The following is a 19062-nucleotide window of genomic DNA, read 5'->3' as shown; positions in this document are numbered from 1 at the left end:
AAGCTGTATGTTTTCTACTGTCTCCCTCCTCCAGATGCCCCAGGCTGAGTCTACTGGTTTTCATGGCTCCAGCCCTGTGCTGATCAAACCAAGTTCTCCCCAGCATTGCTGAGGGATTGGAGGTGGGGCTAGTGGGTTGGAATAGCCCCAGGCAGTAAGTTTGTAGACTCCTGCTGGCCTTACTCTAAGCTCTAGCAGTTCTTCAAGAAATTTCTCTGTTTATTATTTGCCTTTGATTGATTTCCAGAACCCTGCCATGACAGTGGGACAGTTTTGTCCAGTATTCTTACTGTTGTCCTCTTTTGAGGAGAGGATTCCCTGACCTGCTCATGCCATCATAGCCAGAAGCCCTTTCCCTGAGTCATTGTGTAAGAGTTGACAGGTCTCACTGCACCTCCTGGCCATTGCCCATTTCTCTACCTTTTTCCTCAGTGCCACCGTTTCCCATTGTTCCAGGCTTCCAGATGGTAGGTTTCTGACAGTTTGAAAGGCGAGCTCTGTTCCTTAATATAAGTCTATACAGTTAAGACAACAATTTGCTATACAGTTTGGTATTTATTGGCCAATTTGAATTCCTAAAGAAATATTGAAATAATATTAGGAATCCACATGACACTTTAATGTTTAGATGCTGAATTTATTGGTGCTGAGGAGAAAATGGAAAGTCCCCTTCAAGTTGTGTCTACAAACAGAGATAGCACAGGTTTTATAATTTGGGAGGTTGCTAACAATAAAATAATAAATTATTAGGGAGCTCTGTTGAAGATACTTGTTATATTTTTAAGTGTTCATTTTAAACATGAGTATGGATTTGCTGCTCTTAAGCCATTTGCCTTTGGGAGTTGTATATGTGTGTGTTCTTGGAGGATGTGTGTATATAGAGATTGAGCAGTAGAGTAGTGAGTGTATCATAAAATCTAGATTTGACAACATTATAGATTATTCTGTTAAACTTTTACTATCTAATCATATGTTTCTTAAAATGGGTCTGGTGATTGCTCTGGCCAATTAAATTCAAAAGGTAGACAGGAGCCCTAGCCGGTTTGGCTCAGTGGCTAGAGAGTTGGCCTGCGGATTGAAGGGTCTCCAGCTCCATCCCTGGCCTGGGTCAGGGTGTGTGCAAGAGGCAGCCAATCAATGTGTGAGAATTGATGTGTGTCTCTCACATTGATGCCCCTCTATCTTTCTGTCTCCCCTTCCTTTCCACTCTGCCTGAAGAGCAATGCGGGGGAAAGGTAGATAGGAAGCATTGTTATTTATAAATAAATGATACCTTAAGTTTGCATAACACTTTTTAGTTTAAAATTTGTTTCCACAAACAGTATTTTATTGTGGTTCATAAAATAGCCCTTTGTGGTTCGTTAAGGTATTTACAGTTCAGAATTCAAAGTCCATACCTTCCTCTCCAACACTCTGCTCCCCATCTCCGGTTCCACAGCAGAAGACAGTGTAGCTGTGCATCGGTCCTCTTAGCAGGCACTTGCCTCTGTTCCCACTCAGCCCATGTCAGCTCTGCTGGAAGCCTTGCTTGACGTGCCGAGTGAAGCCAGATTGGTGAATCCTTCATTGAGGCTCAAGTGTCCAGTTTTTGTGGTACTTATAAGGTGTGATTATTCTGTACTTTTGTCTCCCTAATTAAACTGTAAGCCTTTAAAGAAAAATTTATTTCTGTTCATCTTTGCATTCACTGACTTATCACAGTGCCTGGCCCTTAATAGTTACTCAGTAAATTTTTGGGGGGGAATGAAAGAAGATACAGGTGTGCCAGGGGAGATCAGAGGAGAGAGAATCAAGGCCTTCTTGGTGGAGATCGTGTTGATCTGGGCCTTGTATTGAAAGTGACTAGAATTTGAGCATGCACAGGTGGTGGTGAGAAGAATGGAAAAGTCATTTCTCAACGTAGAGTTGGAGGGATGGGAAAAATCAAGATGTCTTTGAATGAAAGCGTGGGTTTCCATTTGGCTAAAGCTTTGGGTGTTGGTACATACTAATGGGAAATAAGCCAGGAGAAGGGTCCCTGAGTACAGATTGGGAAGAGTATTTGAATACCTGACTGAGAAATGACTTTATTGAAGGTTTTGAGCAGGGAAATGGAAGTGAGCAGAATTGTACTTCCAAAAGATGAATCTGTTGTATATACAAGATGAGTGGAGAAGCCATGAGACTGGTAGGAAAGAGTCTTAGGCTTGGAATTGATAATGAGGTTCTGGACTAGGGGGTTGCAGTGGTTATGTTGAGGAGGGATGAATTAAAGAAGTTATGAAGGTAGACTATACAGGATTTGACAGCTGATTGGATGAGTAAAGTAAGGTTGGCGTCAAAGATTGTGTGATCCTTATGCAATAACTATCTTGAATAAATCACTGTACCTCCCAAGTTTCCATTTCCTATCAAATTAAGTTAATAATGACAGTATTGTAGTGGGAATAAATTATAAATGCTTTGTGAAAATTACTTGTTTAAATAGTTCTTTAAGATAATTGCTTTTAACCATCTTTTTAAATCATTTGTCCTGATCAAAGTCACTTACAAGTGCTTTTTGTTATTGCAAGCTGCTGCTGTGTTTTAATACTAACCTTGTTCATGTTGGTTAGCCCCATCTTATTGATGGGGAGAACAGAAGAAGGGACTTCTCATACAAAAATGAGAAATAAGCAGTGAAACCTGGAATTTTGTCTCTGAAATATATTTTAGAAATTGATTTTAACATTGTACTCTTAAGATGAGAGCTTGTTTTGATAGTCAGTTGGTCTCATACTGAGCATTTGCAAAGGAGAGCAGTCAGGGGCTCCCACCTGGGTCTGCAAAGGCTTGGTGACCCCTGAGCCTGCCTGCAGAGAAGAAAGGGTGGCAGTTCCCATGCGTTTAGATGTCTTTCCAAGTGCAGCAGGCACGAAGAAGCAGAGTATTTGAAGTGAACAGGCTTTGGTGAATAATCTTCGGATATGAGGTTTATATTTGTATACATACTCTGCCTACTTAGTAGATTATACATTTCTTGAGGGCAGGAACCATTGTCGTCTTCTTATTGCTCCCATTGATATGTAATGGATGTTCATTCTTGGCCTTTCGAGTTCACCTCTAAATAGAGGGGGCTCAGACCCCATATTGTCCTCCATCCTCCGTTTCTTCCCCACACCCTTTCTTTGGAATTACCCACTGACTCCCTTGTGGATGTAGACCCACTAAAACATAGCCAAGAAGTTATACCCTTTGCCAGTGGGCCCATTTGCCCAAATGAGGACTTCTGGAACATAATGGAAAAAATGGGGCCCAAATCTTCCTATCACATTATGTATCGTTGGGCCATATTACCTTCAGCCTGCAACAGAGGGATTGTCATTAGCACGTTTTCCTTCAGGCTAGAGTTAGAGGCCTGGGATGACAAGGGAATTCATTCAACCACCACCTGCTTTTCCAGGAGAGACCCTCATTTCCCCCCAAAGTAATAAAAGGTAGAGAATGTTGAGCGCACACAAACTGTCTAGACTTGTTATCAATTTTCCCTTAAAAATAATTACTTGTACCCTATAGCTCTGGAGTTTTGGTGCCTATAAGCAGCTTGGCAGTTTCAAAGCTGGATCCGTGAGGAAACTATAGCCTGATCTGAAAATGCAAGAGTTGCTACAGAAAAACACACTCAGAGCCAGGCATGGATATTTTTGAATAGAGAAACTTGCCCTTTGGTTCATGTGAGACTCAAAACACCCTTTCAACACATTGTTAATATTGTTAACTTCATGATTATTGCTTCTTCTCCTTTGCTTGCCTTCGCTTCTATACTCCCCCTCACCAAAAGAAACTAAAACTGAAAAGTACTAGGAAGGATAGTACTGGGCCCCACCGACCCTTATCCCTCCTCCATGTTGGGGCAAGGATGCCGCAGCACTGATGATTGACTTGGGAGCATGGTTTTTCTTACCCTGTCTGCAAGAGGTGTACATTTTCCATAAGTATTTTTAATACTGTCCTTTGAAGTCAGTAAACTCTGATTAGAATCACTGAATTTTAAAACTAAAATGAATTTTAGAAATTATCTTTTGCCTTCCTTGTGCTCATAACAGAGCTAGAACTCAGGAATTGCTGTCAGTCAAGGTTTTTTCCCCTTCCCCATGCAAATTATAAAAAACCAAAGGCCTCTGTAGGTTTTATCTTCTTAGCTTCCATTTACTCTTCAACTTTAAACCTAAGAACTCCAGCTAGAACATAATGATTTCGTTCATTCTAAAATTAAAATGTGTATTAAAATATTAAAGAATCATTCAGGTAAGTATAAAGTTTTTTAAATTTGAGGTGATCTTCTATCTATGTTTCATAGTTTTTATCTAATTCTCACTCCTGATTTAAAAAAATGAGTGACTGGCTATGACATTTGTTTAACAGCGTGATACTGGTTTTCGTTTCACTGTATGATAGGGATAATCAGTATGTACTACATATACAAATGATGCCTTTTGTCATTCCTTTTTATAGCACTATGGCCCACAGAAAAAAGTAGAACTAGACGTTTTCTTTAGAAAATTGAATTACTAGTTTATTGAAAACACTGTTAGCTTACATTTAAATGCCCAGACTGGACTAGATTCTCGGAATTTGGCTGTCATAGCAGTATTCAGATACACAGAAGAAATGCTTAGGCATTTCTCTTTAAAATAACTATGTCTAAGAGTAATCTCCCTCAATAGGGAATTGCTATTGAGTAATTTACATAGATGTAAATTCAATTTTCTGTACCCCCAAAAATTGTTTGATGGTAGCATTAGATTAAAAAATATATATTCACAGCTGTTTTTATTAGTATGTTATTTTAGCACTGTGAAATACCCTTATTTTTAGTAAATAAGCATATGGGCCAAGATTTTACTTTTAAAATAATATTCTATCATGTTAGGACATTTTTTTGTTGTTGTTTTTGTTAATCCTCACCTGAGGATATTTTTTTAGAGAGAGTGGAAGGGTGGGAGGGAGAGGAAGGGAGAGAGAGACTCATCATTTGGTTGCCTCTTGCCCAGCCCTAACTGGGGCCGGGGATCGAACCTGCAGCTGAAGTACTGCCCATGACTGGGAATCCAACCCAAGACCCTTTGGTGTGCGGGCTGACACTCTAACCATTGAGTAACATCTGCCAGGGTGACATTTTTACTTTTTAAGAAGGAGCTCATATGGTCTAATTTCACCAAGTTTTTAACCATCACATACTCCATTATAAATATTTATAAAACTGCTTTAAATGCTAAAAACTGTAGTTGATGAATCAGTATGGATTGTAGTTCCTTATATTTTTTAAGACACTGTAAAGTAACAAGGAAAAGTACCCCAATCCACTTTCTAAAATATTATCAGGAAAAACTTAATTAGTGGGGGAAAGCTGTTTTTTAAAAAATGTTTTTGTTAAATAATACGTGGTTAGGGAACCTGAGTGCTGAAAATCAGATTGAGTTGGATTTAGACCTCAGCTATTTCCATTTGCTAAATGTGAGAATTATTATAACTCTTATATTAGAGAATTATAACTTTAATGCTCATTTTCCTTACCTGTAAAAATGGTGATAATAGTTCCTACCTCATAGGGTTGTTTTTAGGATTAAATAAGAAAATGAATAGTAAATAGTATATGTATAATGCCTAGCACATAGTAGGTGTTCAATAAATATTAGTTATGACACTATCAGTATATAGTTATTTAATTTCAAAGAAAGTGTTATAGGCAGCTCTTAATGTATAAAATGATACAAATTAAGAGGCAATCGAATTATATCCCTTTTCTCTTTGGCCATTTTCTTTCCTTGCACTCTTGGGAGCTAGTGCCTGAAGAGCCATTCTGATAACAGTAACATTTTTCCAAGTGAATTTTATACCCTGCTATACAAATATAAATGAATGAATGAATGAACTATGTAATGCATGTTTGGGGAGAAAGGTGAGTTTTCCCTCTTCATAATTCATAAGAACCCTGTTAACTTTATTTAGTCTGGTATTTTCCAAATTTACTTGACCATGAAACTCATTTTCTGCAAAACACCAATTAGCATCCTACAGAACTGACATTCTACCCTTTAGAAAATACTGCTCTGTGATTTTTGAAGCTTACACCCCCCCCCCACACACACACCCTTTACATGCACTTAAAGCTTTTTAAAAAAATCTTTTTTTTAATCCTCACCCAAAGATATGTTTTTATTGACTTTTAGAGAGAGAAAGGGGGAGAGAGTGGGCGGGGGGGGGGGGGGAGAGAAACATTGATGTGAGAGAGAAACATCAGTCGGTTGCCTCCTGTTGCCCAGAACAAACCCACAACTTGTTAGTGTCCAGAACAACACGCCAACCATCTGAGCCACATGGCCAGGGCTAAAGCTTTTTTGAGCAGTGAGCTTTCCACTAATTTTTCTTGGGTATAAGATGCAGCACAGTTTTACTTTCTGCAAATTTTAATTCTTCTGCATTGAAATGGTGTGATTTAGAAAAACTAATGAAATTTCACTTTCGTGCAACTTTTAAACTATTAAAGAACAAAATTCAACTAAGAAAATTATACAGATCTTATTGACTTTATCTAGTAATTCATGAATTGGGTAGTATCCAATTGAGCAGATAGAAAGCAGCTCTGAAGAGCTGTGCAAAGCAAGAGGTTTGTTTATAGGCCGCAGGGAGCAGGACCGAGGAAGTTATGCTGGGTGTTTGCTGATTGGCTAAGGCAGGCTCCTCCCTTATACGGAGCAAAGGGAAATCTTGGGGCTGGGTCAGGGAGCTTGTGCTGAGCAGGCTAGTGCTAGTTGGGTGCCCTAGGCCTGCCTTTTCTGGGAGAGCAAGCATAGAAATTCAGATAGGTTTTGGCTTGTCGATGTGGGGCTTAGCATGAGCGACTTCATTTTGGGCCCAATTTGGTTCCTTTAACATAACCAATGTGAATCTTCCTAAATGAAAGTTGCCTAATTTCAAAGCTATATGAATTATATGGCAATTCACATGGCAGCTCTACTCTTAGCAGTTAACAGATACATTTTCTATTCTTTGGTAAGTTTAGTTTTGAAATTTGCAGTTTTCAGAACCATATGTGACTGACTTTGTAACACTGTGAAAATATCTAATTCATCCTATGAGGAGGATTCATTTAAACCTTGACTGAAGACCAACTTCCATCCAAAAGAAATTGAATTCAGCTAGCGATCTACAGTCTCTTATCCACAATTCTAAAACCCAAAAGTCCTGAAAAACAAATTATTTTTGTAAGTTTACAGCAAAACTTACAACCTATATATAACCTTTGTCCTATTTATGTGAACATGCATACGTTTTGCTAATGAGCTATCACTGCCTCAAGTCTTACAGAGGGTTTTACATTATAGATTATATACCATTATTTCTGGCCAAACTTAAAAATTCTGAATTCTGATACACATTTGGCCCTAAAGTTTTTAGGTTGAGTATCCCAGAAAATAGAGTCAAAAGGCAGAGAGATGGAAAATACAAGAGAGAAGTAAGAAAATTAGAGGACCCATCCAGAATATCCAATATCTAATAATACAAGTTCCAGAAAGAGAGAAAGACAAAATATATAGGGTGGGAGTCATCAGCAAAGTAATTCAAGAAAACTTCCCTGGACTGAAGGACATTAATTTCCAATTTATGAGACCATTGAATTCCCAGAAAAATAGATCAAAGGGAAATAAGCCCACATTAAGGCATATCAGTGTGGAATTTTAGAGCACTGGACATATTTGGGTAGTCTACACACCAGAGAGAATGGGGGGAAGTCACACACAAGAAGACAGGCATCATGGTGCCTTCGGACTTCTCAACAACACCACTGGGAGCTGGACAACAGATGAAAGTTGCCTTCAAAATTCTAAAGGAATTTTTTTAACCTAGATTTCTATACCCAGTCCAACTCATTAAAATGGGTTGGCTTAATAGATGATTCAGACATGAGTCAGATTCTCAAGAAATTGACTGTGTTAAATTGAATTCCCTCTTCTTCCCTTTCACCTTACAGAGATGAAAAGAAGAAATGACAACATCCCAGGAAACAGAAAAATTAAATATTGAAGAAAATAGATAATCATAAATCAAAATATTATTCCTGAATTAAGAGATTCCTTTATATCTCAGATTGTGCATGAAGTTTTATGAAAGAGACTTGGAAAGTGATACTTCACCTTGTATTGCCCAGAGTTCTCTTTCAGTCCATAACAGAACATTGATTCACAATATATAAATAATTAAAATATTTTATGTTTCATAGAAGAGTCAGAAAAATTCATCCATTTCCCAGTTATAAGGATTTTAAAAGTTTGAGTTTATCAAAACAAAACATTTTTAGTCTCATTTCTAGAATGAGGTTTTGCGACTTAAAAATCTGATGTGCTGCTCAGTGTAAAAGCCTGGGCTCCTCTGCAGTGTTGACAGATAGCTGGACCTCACTGGGCGGCCGCGGTGTTTGAAGAGTGGATGTACAGACGTGAGTCATCGGATTGCGTCCAGCCTTGCTGCTGCCAGTCCTACTGTAAACTCTCAGTGCACAGACTGCCGCCTCTTCTGTTTCATCCCCTGCCCAGTGAATAAATTAGGTCAGAAAATGACCACAGAAGGAAAAAACAGAACCTTCGGAGGCTGTTTATACAGTCAGTAAAGTTGCTCAGTGGCTAACAACAGAAAATAAAGCAAACCAATGCTGTATTGACAGATTTCTCAGAACAGTTTAACTGTCCGCTTCTCACAAAGATAGAGCCTAAAAACCTTTTCCTTTTCTCTGTGATTTATCTATTTCAATAATTAGTCTGTAGTAAGATAAAATTTAAGTTGAGAACGTCAGATGGGAAATACGATCTCATTTAATTACATTGAATGTATATTTTTCATTCCTGTGCCCACTCAGCACTGAAATCTACTCTGCAGCCCTTTTGAGTACCAGTTTAGTAGTTCTCTGGCATTTTTCCTTCTTAAATGCCAGTGTGCCTGGCTGGTTTTCTTTCCTCTAACTTTTCTTCTCCTTTATGGCCTGACCTCAAGGTGTAGAATACATGTCACCTTTTGCAAAGTTTTTCTTGTCCCTTACCCCTATGCTTGTCTCTACCCAGGAGAAGCCCTCCTCCTTCAGGTGTGTCCTGAGACAGAGAAGGGGTCCACCATATTCACCCTTCCAGTGAGAGGAGGAGAGAGCATGGTGCAGCACAGAAAGGAGGCAGACTAGCACTTGAAACTGGGCTGCCTAGTTTTAATTTTTATTCTACCGCTTAATATGTGACCTTGGGCAACTAACTTAACCTCTCTGTGCCAGTTCCTGCCTCTGTCAATTGGAGATAATAATAGTACCTTCCTCATAGATTATTGTGAGAATTTTAAAAAATAATACATTAAAGTACAATATAATATAGTGGCTAAGTACATGTACTCGAGCCAGACTGCCTGTGTTCCAGTGCCTGCTCTGTTACTTAGGCAATTTTTTCTATTCCTCAGACGATTCATCTGAAAAGCAGGGTAAGAAATAGTACCTACTGGAATAGAGTCTGAGGGTGCTTCTGGAGTTTTGATGCTTGATCTAATTTGATGGTTACCTGGGTGTATTTTCTTTGTGAAAATTCATTTTAGCTATTTGCTTCTGATTTGTGCATTTGTATCTACAGTGTATGTTCCACTTCAATTGAAAATTTATATTAAATCAGAAAGCTTGAGAATTTTGAAAATGATAGCTCACTTATTCCACTTGCCAATCTTTCTAGAATTGCCCTGGTTGGGTAGCTCAATTGGTTGGAGCATTGTCTGGTGCACCAAAAAGATTGCAGGTTCAATTCTAGGTCAGGGCAGATACCTAGGCTGCAGGTTCAGTCCTGGGTCGGGGCATTTATAGGAGGCAATCAATCGATGTTTCGCTCTCACATTGAGCTCTCTCTCTCCCTCTCTCTCTCTCTCTCTCTCTCTCTCTCTCTCTCTCCCTCTCTCTCCCTCTCTCTCCCTCTCTCTCCCTCTCTCTCCCGCTCCCTCCCTTCCTCCCTCCCTCCCTCCCTCCCTTCCTCCCTCCCTCCCTCCTTCCCTCTCCACCCCCCACCCCCCTTCCTCTCTCTCAAAATATCACTAAAAAACAATAAAAACCATATCCCTGGGTGAGGATTTAAAAAAATTATTTCATACTTCTAAAAAATGTAGGTGTTAGGTTCCAGTGCAGCTGCAAGCAAAAAGGGTTGTCACTCGAGCTTTCTGCCTGTCTGATTGCGGTAGGCAAGGCTGAGTCGGAAAATACAAAAAAAGTAGGTGTTCACTACAGCGCCGGAAAATTAACCAGCCTGGCTTCTGACCTTTCTTAAATTCTGTCTCAGGGCTGTAAAAAACTCAGAAGCAACAAATAAGTAGCTTGGGCAATATTCTTTGAAGTAGTCATTAGTTTCCATTTATCCTGTCATCTCACATACAGTATTACGATTACAGGGACTACACACGGGGAGGGGGGGACGTAGGTTTACAGTTGTGAGCTCGCAGAAGAGTTTATTCTTGTATTATTATTTATTAATTACTGCATTTTTCATATGAACAACTATAAACCTACGTCTGCCCACCCGTATATAAATTATATATAAAACTGGTTTGGAGCTGGGATCAGTCTTTTTACTTTTTTGGAGTGATACTCTGATATCCTGCAGACCTGAGCTGGTGCTTTTAAAGTTTGATTCAATAAACTTTTATGTGATCCAGCTGTGAGATATAAGAGGCAGGGTTGAAGGTTCTTGATAAGCATTCGTTGTAATTGATGCTCATGCTTTTTGCTTTGGTATCCATGATGCTGTTTTAGTAACTTAGTGAGTTTCTTCTTTGGATGGAATTTGTTTTGTTTAGTCTGCATTGTGTCCAGATTGATGATTGAAAACCTCACACTTTCGCAGAACATTGCTTCATGGCTCTTCCCTTTTCTGCTATTTTTATATCACATGAATCATTGCACATTTAAGCCATCTGCAAGGCCTGAATGGAATGAGATAAAAGCTGCCATCACTCAGATTGACACTTGAAAAGCTAGTATTCATTTGGAGTTTATTCCTGATTATCCTTTGTATTTTACAGTCTCAAACTTCATTTCATGACGGTTGCTAACATTTCTAGAAAAGTGTCTCTGATTCACAGTTTCTTTTAGTTGAGCATTGGGTCAAAGGGAGGGGATTTGTTCTGTGTCACCCAGCAGAACTGGTGAGGGACTCGGTTCTAACCTATTGAGAGAGTAAGAACAGTGGCTCCCACTCCTGTTGAAAGTGTGTTGGTTTTAACTAGCTCAGCTTGCCGTCTGGCCTGGCACGCGCCTCCTGGTGAAGAGTGAGACCGACACTTCTGGGATTGCCAGGCAAATGCTGCAAGATTGTGTCACAGCCGTTAGATATTTGTCAAAAGTGTTTCTTGACGTTTTTGAGGATTGATTGGGGGAAAAAATTAGATGAACACAAGCCTGGGATGCTTCAGAGATTCATGATTAAAAATGCCCCTCACACTCACACACTACACAGATCTTTCATTTCTGTGTGTGGTGGATTAGTCAGACTCCCTTAAAGCCTTTCCAGACATTTTCTCAGCGCAGCTTTGCTCTGGGCTGCGAAAGGTGGGCGCCTGCCAGAGTTAGCTGGAAGCGGGATTAGGGAGGAAAGCGCAGGCTGCTTTCAGAGGAAGATGCTTCTTCAGTTTCTAAGTTAAGTGACCATTGTCACCAGGTGTCTCCTCTGCATAAATTATACTTGGTAAACCTACTAGTTGTAAACTCGGGAACTAATAGAAGAAATGAAATATTTTAAAATTTTCTTATTTCCTGAAATGATAGACCAAAAATGCAGCAATCTTCAGAGCTAATACAACAGACTCTTCATTGTCAAATATGAACATCTTAAAAATAGAAAGCTCTACTAAGAATCTAAGAGTAACAGCACTGTTTTTGTATCTTCCGTTACCCTGACACATCTCCATGTGATCTTGGGCAAGTAACTCAGCGTTTCTGTTTCTTCCATTTTAGTAATATACTCTAGATATTAAAAAACCTGACTTTTATTTGTAAATTATAGTGTTCTGAACATAGATAATAACTTTGTTTTGTTTTTTTCTCATAGGACAACTAATTTTTGCTTAAAGACATACTGTTTGAGAATGATTGGAGTGTGGGAGGACTGTATTTTACAAATTTTTGTGAAGTAATTATATTTATTTTTTACTCACTGTTATTTCTTTGCTTAGCAGACAGAAGGGGGAGCACAGACAGACGGCCAGCAGTCACAGACACAAAGTAGTGAAAATTCAGAGAGTAAATCTACCCCTAAACGGCTGCATGTCTCTAATATTCCTTTCCGCTTCCGGGACCCCGACCTCCGGCAGATGTTTGGGGTAAGTCTCTGAATTCCATTTTTGGGTTTACAATTAAAATATAATTTAATCCACCAGGTGTAATTGGTCATCAGTACTTTAGGATAAAACTACAGATAGATTGAGAAAGATGCTGGTGTAAATATTTATTTTCATCAGAAACTTTTCCTGTCACCTGTCTAGTGCACATCAGCTTTGCAAATTCTCACGTAAATAAGGTGACCATTTGCTTGGGACATGAGACTTTCAGTGCTAAAATCAGGGCAAGAAAGGAATCCGTACCTTTCAGAGTGTTACAAATTAAATAAAGTAATATCTTATTACCTGTGTTTTGTTTTTACTTCCTTGCTTATAATTCAGCAGTATTAAGACTAATATCTAAAATCAGGTATGGGGTTTAGTTTGCTACTCTGATGTGTTCTTCCAGCTGCTTAATTCTTCCCAAACTCAGTCATGAAAACAAAGTGTAATAGCAAAGATTTCAGTTATTGGGTAGTGAATACTGCTGAGCATCTTAGTATTTTTCTGGGTTTATATTGTGTTGTTGCCTGTTTTAATTTGAGCAAGCTCTTAACTTGATCTAGGACTAAGAGGTAATTGGGTTTTTAAAAATTTTATTAGTATCACAGCCTGGTGCTTTGTCAGAAAAGCAATTCCCCTTCCTGAAGTCTTAGATACTTCATGGTGACAAGACAGTGTTCTGTCACTTATAGCTGATTACCTGGATGTGTACTGCGCACTGAAGGCAAGACCAGGGTTGAGATTTAGCGATGTTCTTGAAGAACTTGAAGAGAGCTTTTACACAGAAGATGGTAGCCAGCTGGTCTCTTTCTCTACAGAAAAGAGCACAACAGAAGATACAAAGGGCAGCATAAAGAATTTAGGTTACATTTGAGAAGAAACTTCCTGGGAGTATGAGTTATTAGGTTCTCTGCTGAATTGTCAGAGATAATATGGAATCTTACTCTCTGGGGCTCTGTGAAAATGGAATGCATTCTCTTGTCAGAAGCGTGTTCATTGGGGATCTGCCTAGGCCACTTAGCAGTGATTTCTCGAAATGTATTATACCCTTCCCACAAGGCACTGAGTGCACAAAAATTCAATTTCTTTGCAAGGGGTACCTGGTTGCTCTGTCTCCTTCCACATGGTTAGTACCCATTACATAGAATGACAGTTGCTTTGGTAAAGAGCAGGGACTTCATGCTCCATTTTATCAGCTCTGTGAACTTGACAAATAGCTTCTTTCAGCCTCATTTTTTTAACCACAAAAGGAAAGCAGTCCTTACTTTAGAAGGATGCTAGAAGGATGCAGTAGAAAACTTAAAAGAAAACAAACTCTAAAACACCCTACAAATCTTAGTTTTATAGGATAGGTATAAGAAAAAAATAAAATGCCCTTCTATCTAAAATAAGACATTTTTCTCTTTCCTTGATTTTTTCTATAATAAACGGGAAGCAAGCCCAGAAGTCCTATTCTAGAAAACTTGGGCTCTTAATACATGTTTTTTATAAAGATAGTAATGTTTTAGCCTAATGAGAAAGCATGATTTCTGTTTGCTCTTTTTATTTTTTAGTTTTTGCACATTTCCCAAAGTCTAGTTTGAAACCCAAGTAAAATAGATAATTGGATATATGAGTTTAGTACTCAGAGAGAAGTGTGAGCTAAAAAGATATCACCTGCACATCTCCTCAGTGCAGTTTATACAAGGATTAAGTAAGACAGGTAGTTTGTCACTGTATACACATCCTCTCCAAACAATTACTGTGTTGTGTATGACCCCCTTGTCAGCTCTTAGCTGCTTAACAATAGAGCTATTTAGCCTTTGTGGTTTTAGCTTCGTTTGATTTTCCAAATGTTAAAATATTTAACTAATTACAAAATAGTTACTATTTAAAATATTCTTGATCACATTCATTGTAGAAAGATTAAAGTGGCAAATAAATGGGATCATACATAGTGTCCATGAATGTTTAAGTATAATGGAAATTAGCATGTAACTTATAGAAATTTATTGACTTGGAAAGTCGTTCATAGTATATTAAGCTAAATAAATAAATAAATAAATAAATAAATAAATAAATAAATAAATAAGAGTACTATGTGGGAATAGTTCTTTAACAGTACGTGCCTAAGGAATAGCCGGAAAGGCTGTGCACCACACCTGAGCGGGTGGGACTGCGGGTGATACTCATTTCCTGCTTCCCCTTTCCTTTTCATCTATATTTTCTAATTTTATAGTGAACATGATTTACTTTCATAAATTAAAGAAAAAAAGAAAGGGAAGCAAAACAGCCTTCAAGTCTTTCTACTTAGGATTTACTTCCAAAAACTGAGAGGTGGAAAATCAGAGATACAGTGGGGAGCATCCCTAGCTCTTGCCCATGCGGAGACACATGTGGTAGGGAAACCGAATGTGTCCTGTAGACAGCTCCCACCACAGGGGTGATGCCTGAGTGAGTGAATTGAGAAAGGAGCAGAAACAGAGGGGTTAGCAGCTCAGGGACATGGAAAACTCGGAAACTGGTATTCAGACCTACAGACAAATAGAAACATGGACAATAGATAGTATGGGGGGCGGAGGGTTTGTTTCTTTTTTAGAGGAAAGTAAAGTATGTGGATAAAAGCTGACCATAAACAAATGTTTTTATTTTTGTTTCTGCAGCAGTTTGGCAAAATCCTAGATGTAGAAATAATCTTTAATGAACGCGGCTCTAAGGTAAGCTCCATTTCAGCATTAAGTCAGCTTTGTTTCTTTTTGGTTTTGTTTTATTTTAAACAGTAAGTAATCAGAAGACTTACACTGTTCTTCAAGCCTGCAAAAAGTATCCCCAGCTATCTAGCTTGGATTAGATTATCTTTAAAAATAAGCTGCCACATGGCCAAACTGTATCTAGATACTTAAATTGGGAGAGTGATGGGATGGAAGCAAGAGAAGTTGGAGGGGAGAGTGTGGCAGTCAGGAAAATAGGACATGGGAGACACCAGTCCTTCATCAGATGCCAGTTTGCCCTAAGCTTCGCACGTTAAAGTAAAAGAGAGAAGACCGATGAAAGTGAAGTTCTGTGAAAATTCTGTTCTGAAGTCTCAGAACAATTCAGCTTTTAAAAATCAAACTATGAAATGACATACTTAGAACCAATTTAATATTTCAGTTATTCAGTTGGCTTGCTCTCTTCCCAATGAATTAGACAAGGCTTAGGTACAGGGAGCTCAGTGACTCAGGGCTTCTCTGGGAACTGAGTTCCTCCTTTAAGGGAAACCCATGTAGGCCAGCTGCAGAATGTAGTCACTTTGATCCAAATACAGTGAGTGACTTTTTTTTGCATAAAAATGAAAGAATTAAGAGCGTACAAATTGATGTATATTCTCTTCTAAATGTGTTCACTATAAGAACTGAGATTTTTAATTAAAATTTATTTTCCTTTAATAATTTACTGTTAAATTCCCAATCTGTATGATTCAGAATTTTTATACACTAAAATAAGCAGCGGTGTTTTTAGGAATGAGTAAATGGTAAAGTCCTACAGTGGCATTATTGGAGAAGGTTTGATTAATTGAATTTTGGAAAGTTTTACTTGAAAGTTTTCCTCCTCCTCAACAAATTAAATTAAATACACCCCACAGACACAGTCACCTGTGGCCAGGCTTACAAATATTTACCTTGCTATGTTCAGTTTACTGGCATTTTTAGGTAAGACTGGTTTTTTTAATTAATTTTCATTTGGTCAGCTCTACTGAACTTTGAAAATAGCCCTTGGCCATGATTAAATCTCTAAGAATATTATTTGAGAAAACTCATTTATTTGCTTTATTTAACTTAGTATTTATTTCTCTCTAATTTCTTATTCCAAATTCCCCACACTTTGGGAATTAATACCACATATCTACAGAATGATCTATACCTGCTGCCCCATCTGTACCGGTACAAGTGTATGTTCTGATGCTCCTGATCGCTGTTCCCTTTCTTTATAGACTGTATCAGCACTAAACGTGTTTAATACTGACTGTAATAATTTTTAATATTAAAGAGGTATTTATACTCTAAGCTTCCAGTTTTCAGTTAAAACAAAAAAGATTACTATGCCTATACCGAGCTTTCTCCAGCACTTACTTGGTAAGTATTTTTAAGGTGAAATCAATTCAAACTGTAACCAGTAAAACTATTTATGTTTGTAATTTCCTCACAATGGATTTCTATTTCTTTGTCATACAGTTTACTTTTATTTTTTGTGACCTTTTTAGATACAAGGTGAAAAAATGACAATGGTTTAGAGATGAGAAGCACATGAATATAAAATAAATATGTGGAGATTATTGGCTACACTGTTTATCTAAAGTAGCAGTTTAAGTGTTTTTGTTTTTTAAGTGTGTGCACTTGAAATATCCTTAACAAGATTCTAACAACCGAAAGCCCAATATAATTTCATCAGACATTGAGGACTTTCTCCTTACCAAGAAAATAAGTTGATTGAATTCTTTGAAGCAAAGGAAATTGATCTTTCTTAAAGCTTCTTTCATTGACTTCAAGGATTTTTAAATTTACCCAATTCAATTGCTTATCCCCTGTAATTTTGATTTTTAAATGACACAAACCTTCCTCTTCTCTTTGGGGAATCTAAAAGCATATGCCTCTCCTCTCAGCTCTATGCTGTGTCTTCACTGCCCCTTTTTCTTTGGGCTTCTGAAGAGTAGACAGACTATTACTAATTGGTAAATGTTTTCAAACAAAGCACAGAATTCGGGATTGTCTTGAGCCCGCCTTCAAGGACAGATACAAAACCTGTCTTCCTCCTTGCCCTTCTTAACTGTTGTTATCTACAGTTCTTTGCTGGAACGGGTCCCTCTGGAACTGTTTTGAGGCTCGTTAATAGAGGTTTCTCTTGGAGTCAAACCTAGGTACCTCTTCAAGAATCCACCTAAGATAAATTAACCAGTACTTTTCTTTTTGTAAATTAAGGTTAGTTTCTCATTTCTAATATGTTTTAGGTTGACTATAAAATTACGTCTTAAACCCGAGAAAAGGAAACTTATGTGGTCCAATTGTTTAGTTAAGAGTTGTTCAGTCTTTTAAGAGTGTTTTCTGTACAGAAATTAGCTTCACTGAATTTTTTTTGAAGCAGTAATGGAAAAACTAGTCACAAATTAATTCTGAGACAAGTAATACTTACATGTAAAGCAGTATTTAACCAAATGGCTCCAAAACAAAAAGCAGCTCTTTACCATGTCTTATTTTTCATAATGAGGCTTTCAGCCAGGGGCTTAGAATATACCCACTTAAAACCCTAAGTGGACACTGATGCTGCCGTGCCCATCCCTCCCCGCCGGCCTCTATTCTCTTTGCAGCTTGCCAGCAGAGTAGGATTTCTGTGCTCCAGGAAGTAATTGTTCCTTTGTTGCTAACTATTTTCCTTTTTCCTTCTTTGACCTTCATAGTCTGGATTTGGTTTACCTAGATTATGGGATGAATATATATTGTTTACATGCATACACGTGCACACTATACATGTCGTTTTTAAAAATCTTTTTACTCCCTACTCTTTTGTATAAATATAAAGTCAGCTGTGTTTAATTTTCTGTGATTAACTGAAACAAAGACAGACTGTCCTTTTGAAAATGTTCAGTTAGGATATTTGATGAAAAATGGTACCTCTGCCAAAAAATTAACTAATGTACTCAAACAGAATCTAGAAAAGGATTATACAGACATGTAGCTTTATCGATTCTCCAAATGCCATCATTCATGACAAAGTATTAATGTAAACAAGAAGATATAGGTAGAGTAGCCGCATGTCCTGGTTTATCTAGGATAGTCCCAGTTTATACCTGTTGTCTTAGCATAATTATTATTAATGTCCCTTTTTTCCTTTATATGCCAGTTTGGACAGTAAATTATATTGTCGCTCTTCTTATAGATCCTTTGAATAACAACTTTTAAAAAGCACCCTTTTAAAAATGATTATAAAAGGAAAACATGCTTAATGAGAAGTAGAAAAAAAGCATACATAGCTCATTAAAGAGAATATTCACTAATATTCTCATGTATGTCCTTCCAGTCTTTTTTCTCACATAGAATCTTAAACAGAACTCTAAATATGGGTCGCCTAGTTCAACCCCAGTGCTCTTGACCTTGCATTCTCTGCTGGATACTTTTAGAGCCTGTGAATTTGTTGCTTTTCAATGTTTATCCCATCATTGAAATTCAGATTTCCCACCATCCTGTTCATTATCACCCAGCCCCTTAACAATTTGTGATAGTTATAAAGCTTATTAAATAAAGAATTAAGCATAATCTAACATTTGTAGTTTCCATAAAGTTTTTTCAACATACTTTTGGTATAGTCGTCTCTTGAACAGACATGTATGTATTATAAATACTGGATGTATAGAAGCCCTTTACTTCTTCAGACAGTGCCAATTATTAAGTTGATGAAAGGACTACACAGTGGAGCACAGCAGCAGTTACTGAGATTTCCAGGAAATTTTTAGTTGATGTGTTGTTGCTTCTCTCAGGTGGATTTCTGGAATGATGGAGATCCGTCTGGGTTTGGGTTAGGCTTAAGTTTAGGCTGGAGTTAGGGAAGATAAAACCTCTATTTCCATTCCTCATGCACAGGTAATTTGCTTGAATTTCTTGCCGATTTCCCTGGCTTTCGATTTCATGAAAGGGGGAATTGTTTCTTTCAAAAAATGGTCAAAAGACTGTCTTTGAAATTGCACTGTTAGCTTTTGTGATT

At 37.9% G+C, this 19062-nt stretch overlaps 1 protein-coding gene across 26 annotated transcripts in view; it reads left to right on the top strand.

Annotated features, from left to right (window-relative positions):
- Positions 1 to 19062, top strand: part of RBFOX2 (RNA binding fox-1 homolog 2) — a 249361-nt gene that overhangs the window by 197854 nt on the left and 32445 nt on the right. For 18 of the 26 annotated variants that reach the window (XM_087814900.1, XM_087814898.1, XM_087814905.1 and 15 more), the window contains 2 exons: positions 12202 to 12348; positions 14991 to 15044. In XM_087814900.1, coding sequence (XP_087671026.1) covers positions 12202 to 12348; positions 14991 to 15044 — 201 coding nt within the window. The remainder of the gene's footprint in view (positions 1 to 12201; positions 12349 to 14990; positions 15045 to 19062) is intronic. The other 8 variants (XM_087814901.1, XM_087814906.1, XM_087814902.1 and 5 more) reach the window with 1 other exon arrangement.

This window comes from Miniopterus natalensis, chromosome 2 (genome assembly GCF_054644295.1).
Source record: "Miniopterus natalensis isolate mMinNat1 chromosome 2, mMinNat1.hap1, whole genome shotgun sequence".
In the NCBI taxonomy this organism is placed as follows: domain Eukaryota; kingdom Metazoa; phylum Chordata; class Mammalia; order Chiroptera; family Miniopteridae; genus Miniopterus; species Miniopterus natalensis.
Note: the sequence above shows the minus strand (reverse complement) of the source record. Positions and strands in the feature narration are given on the sequence as shown.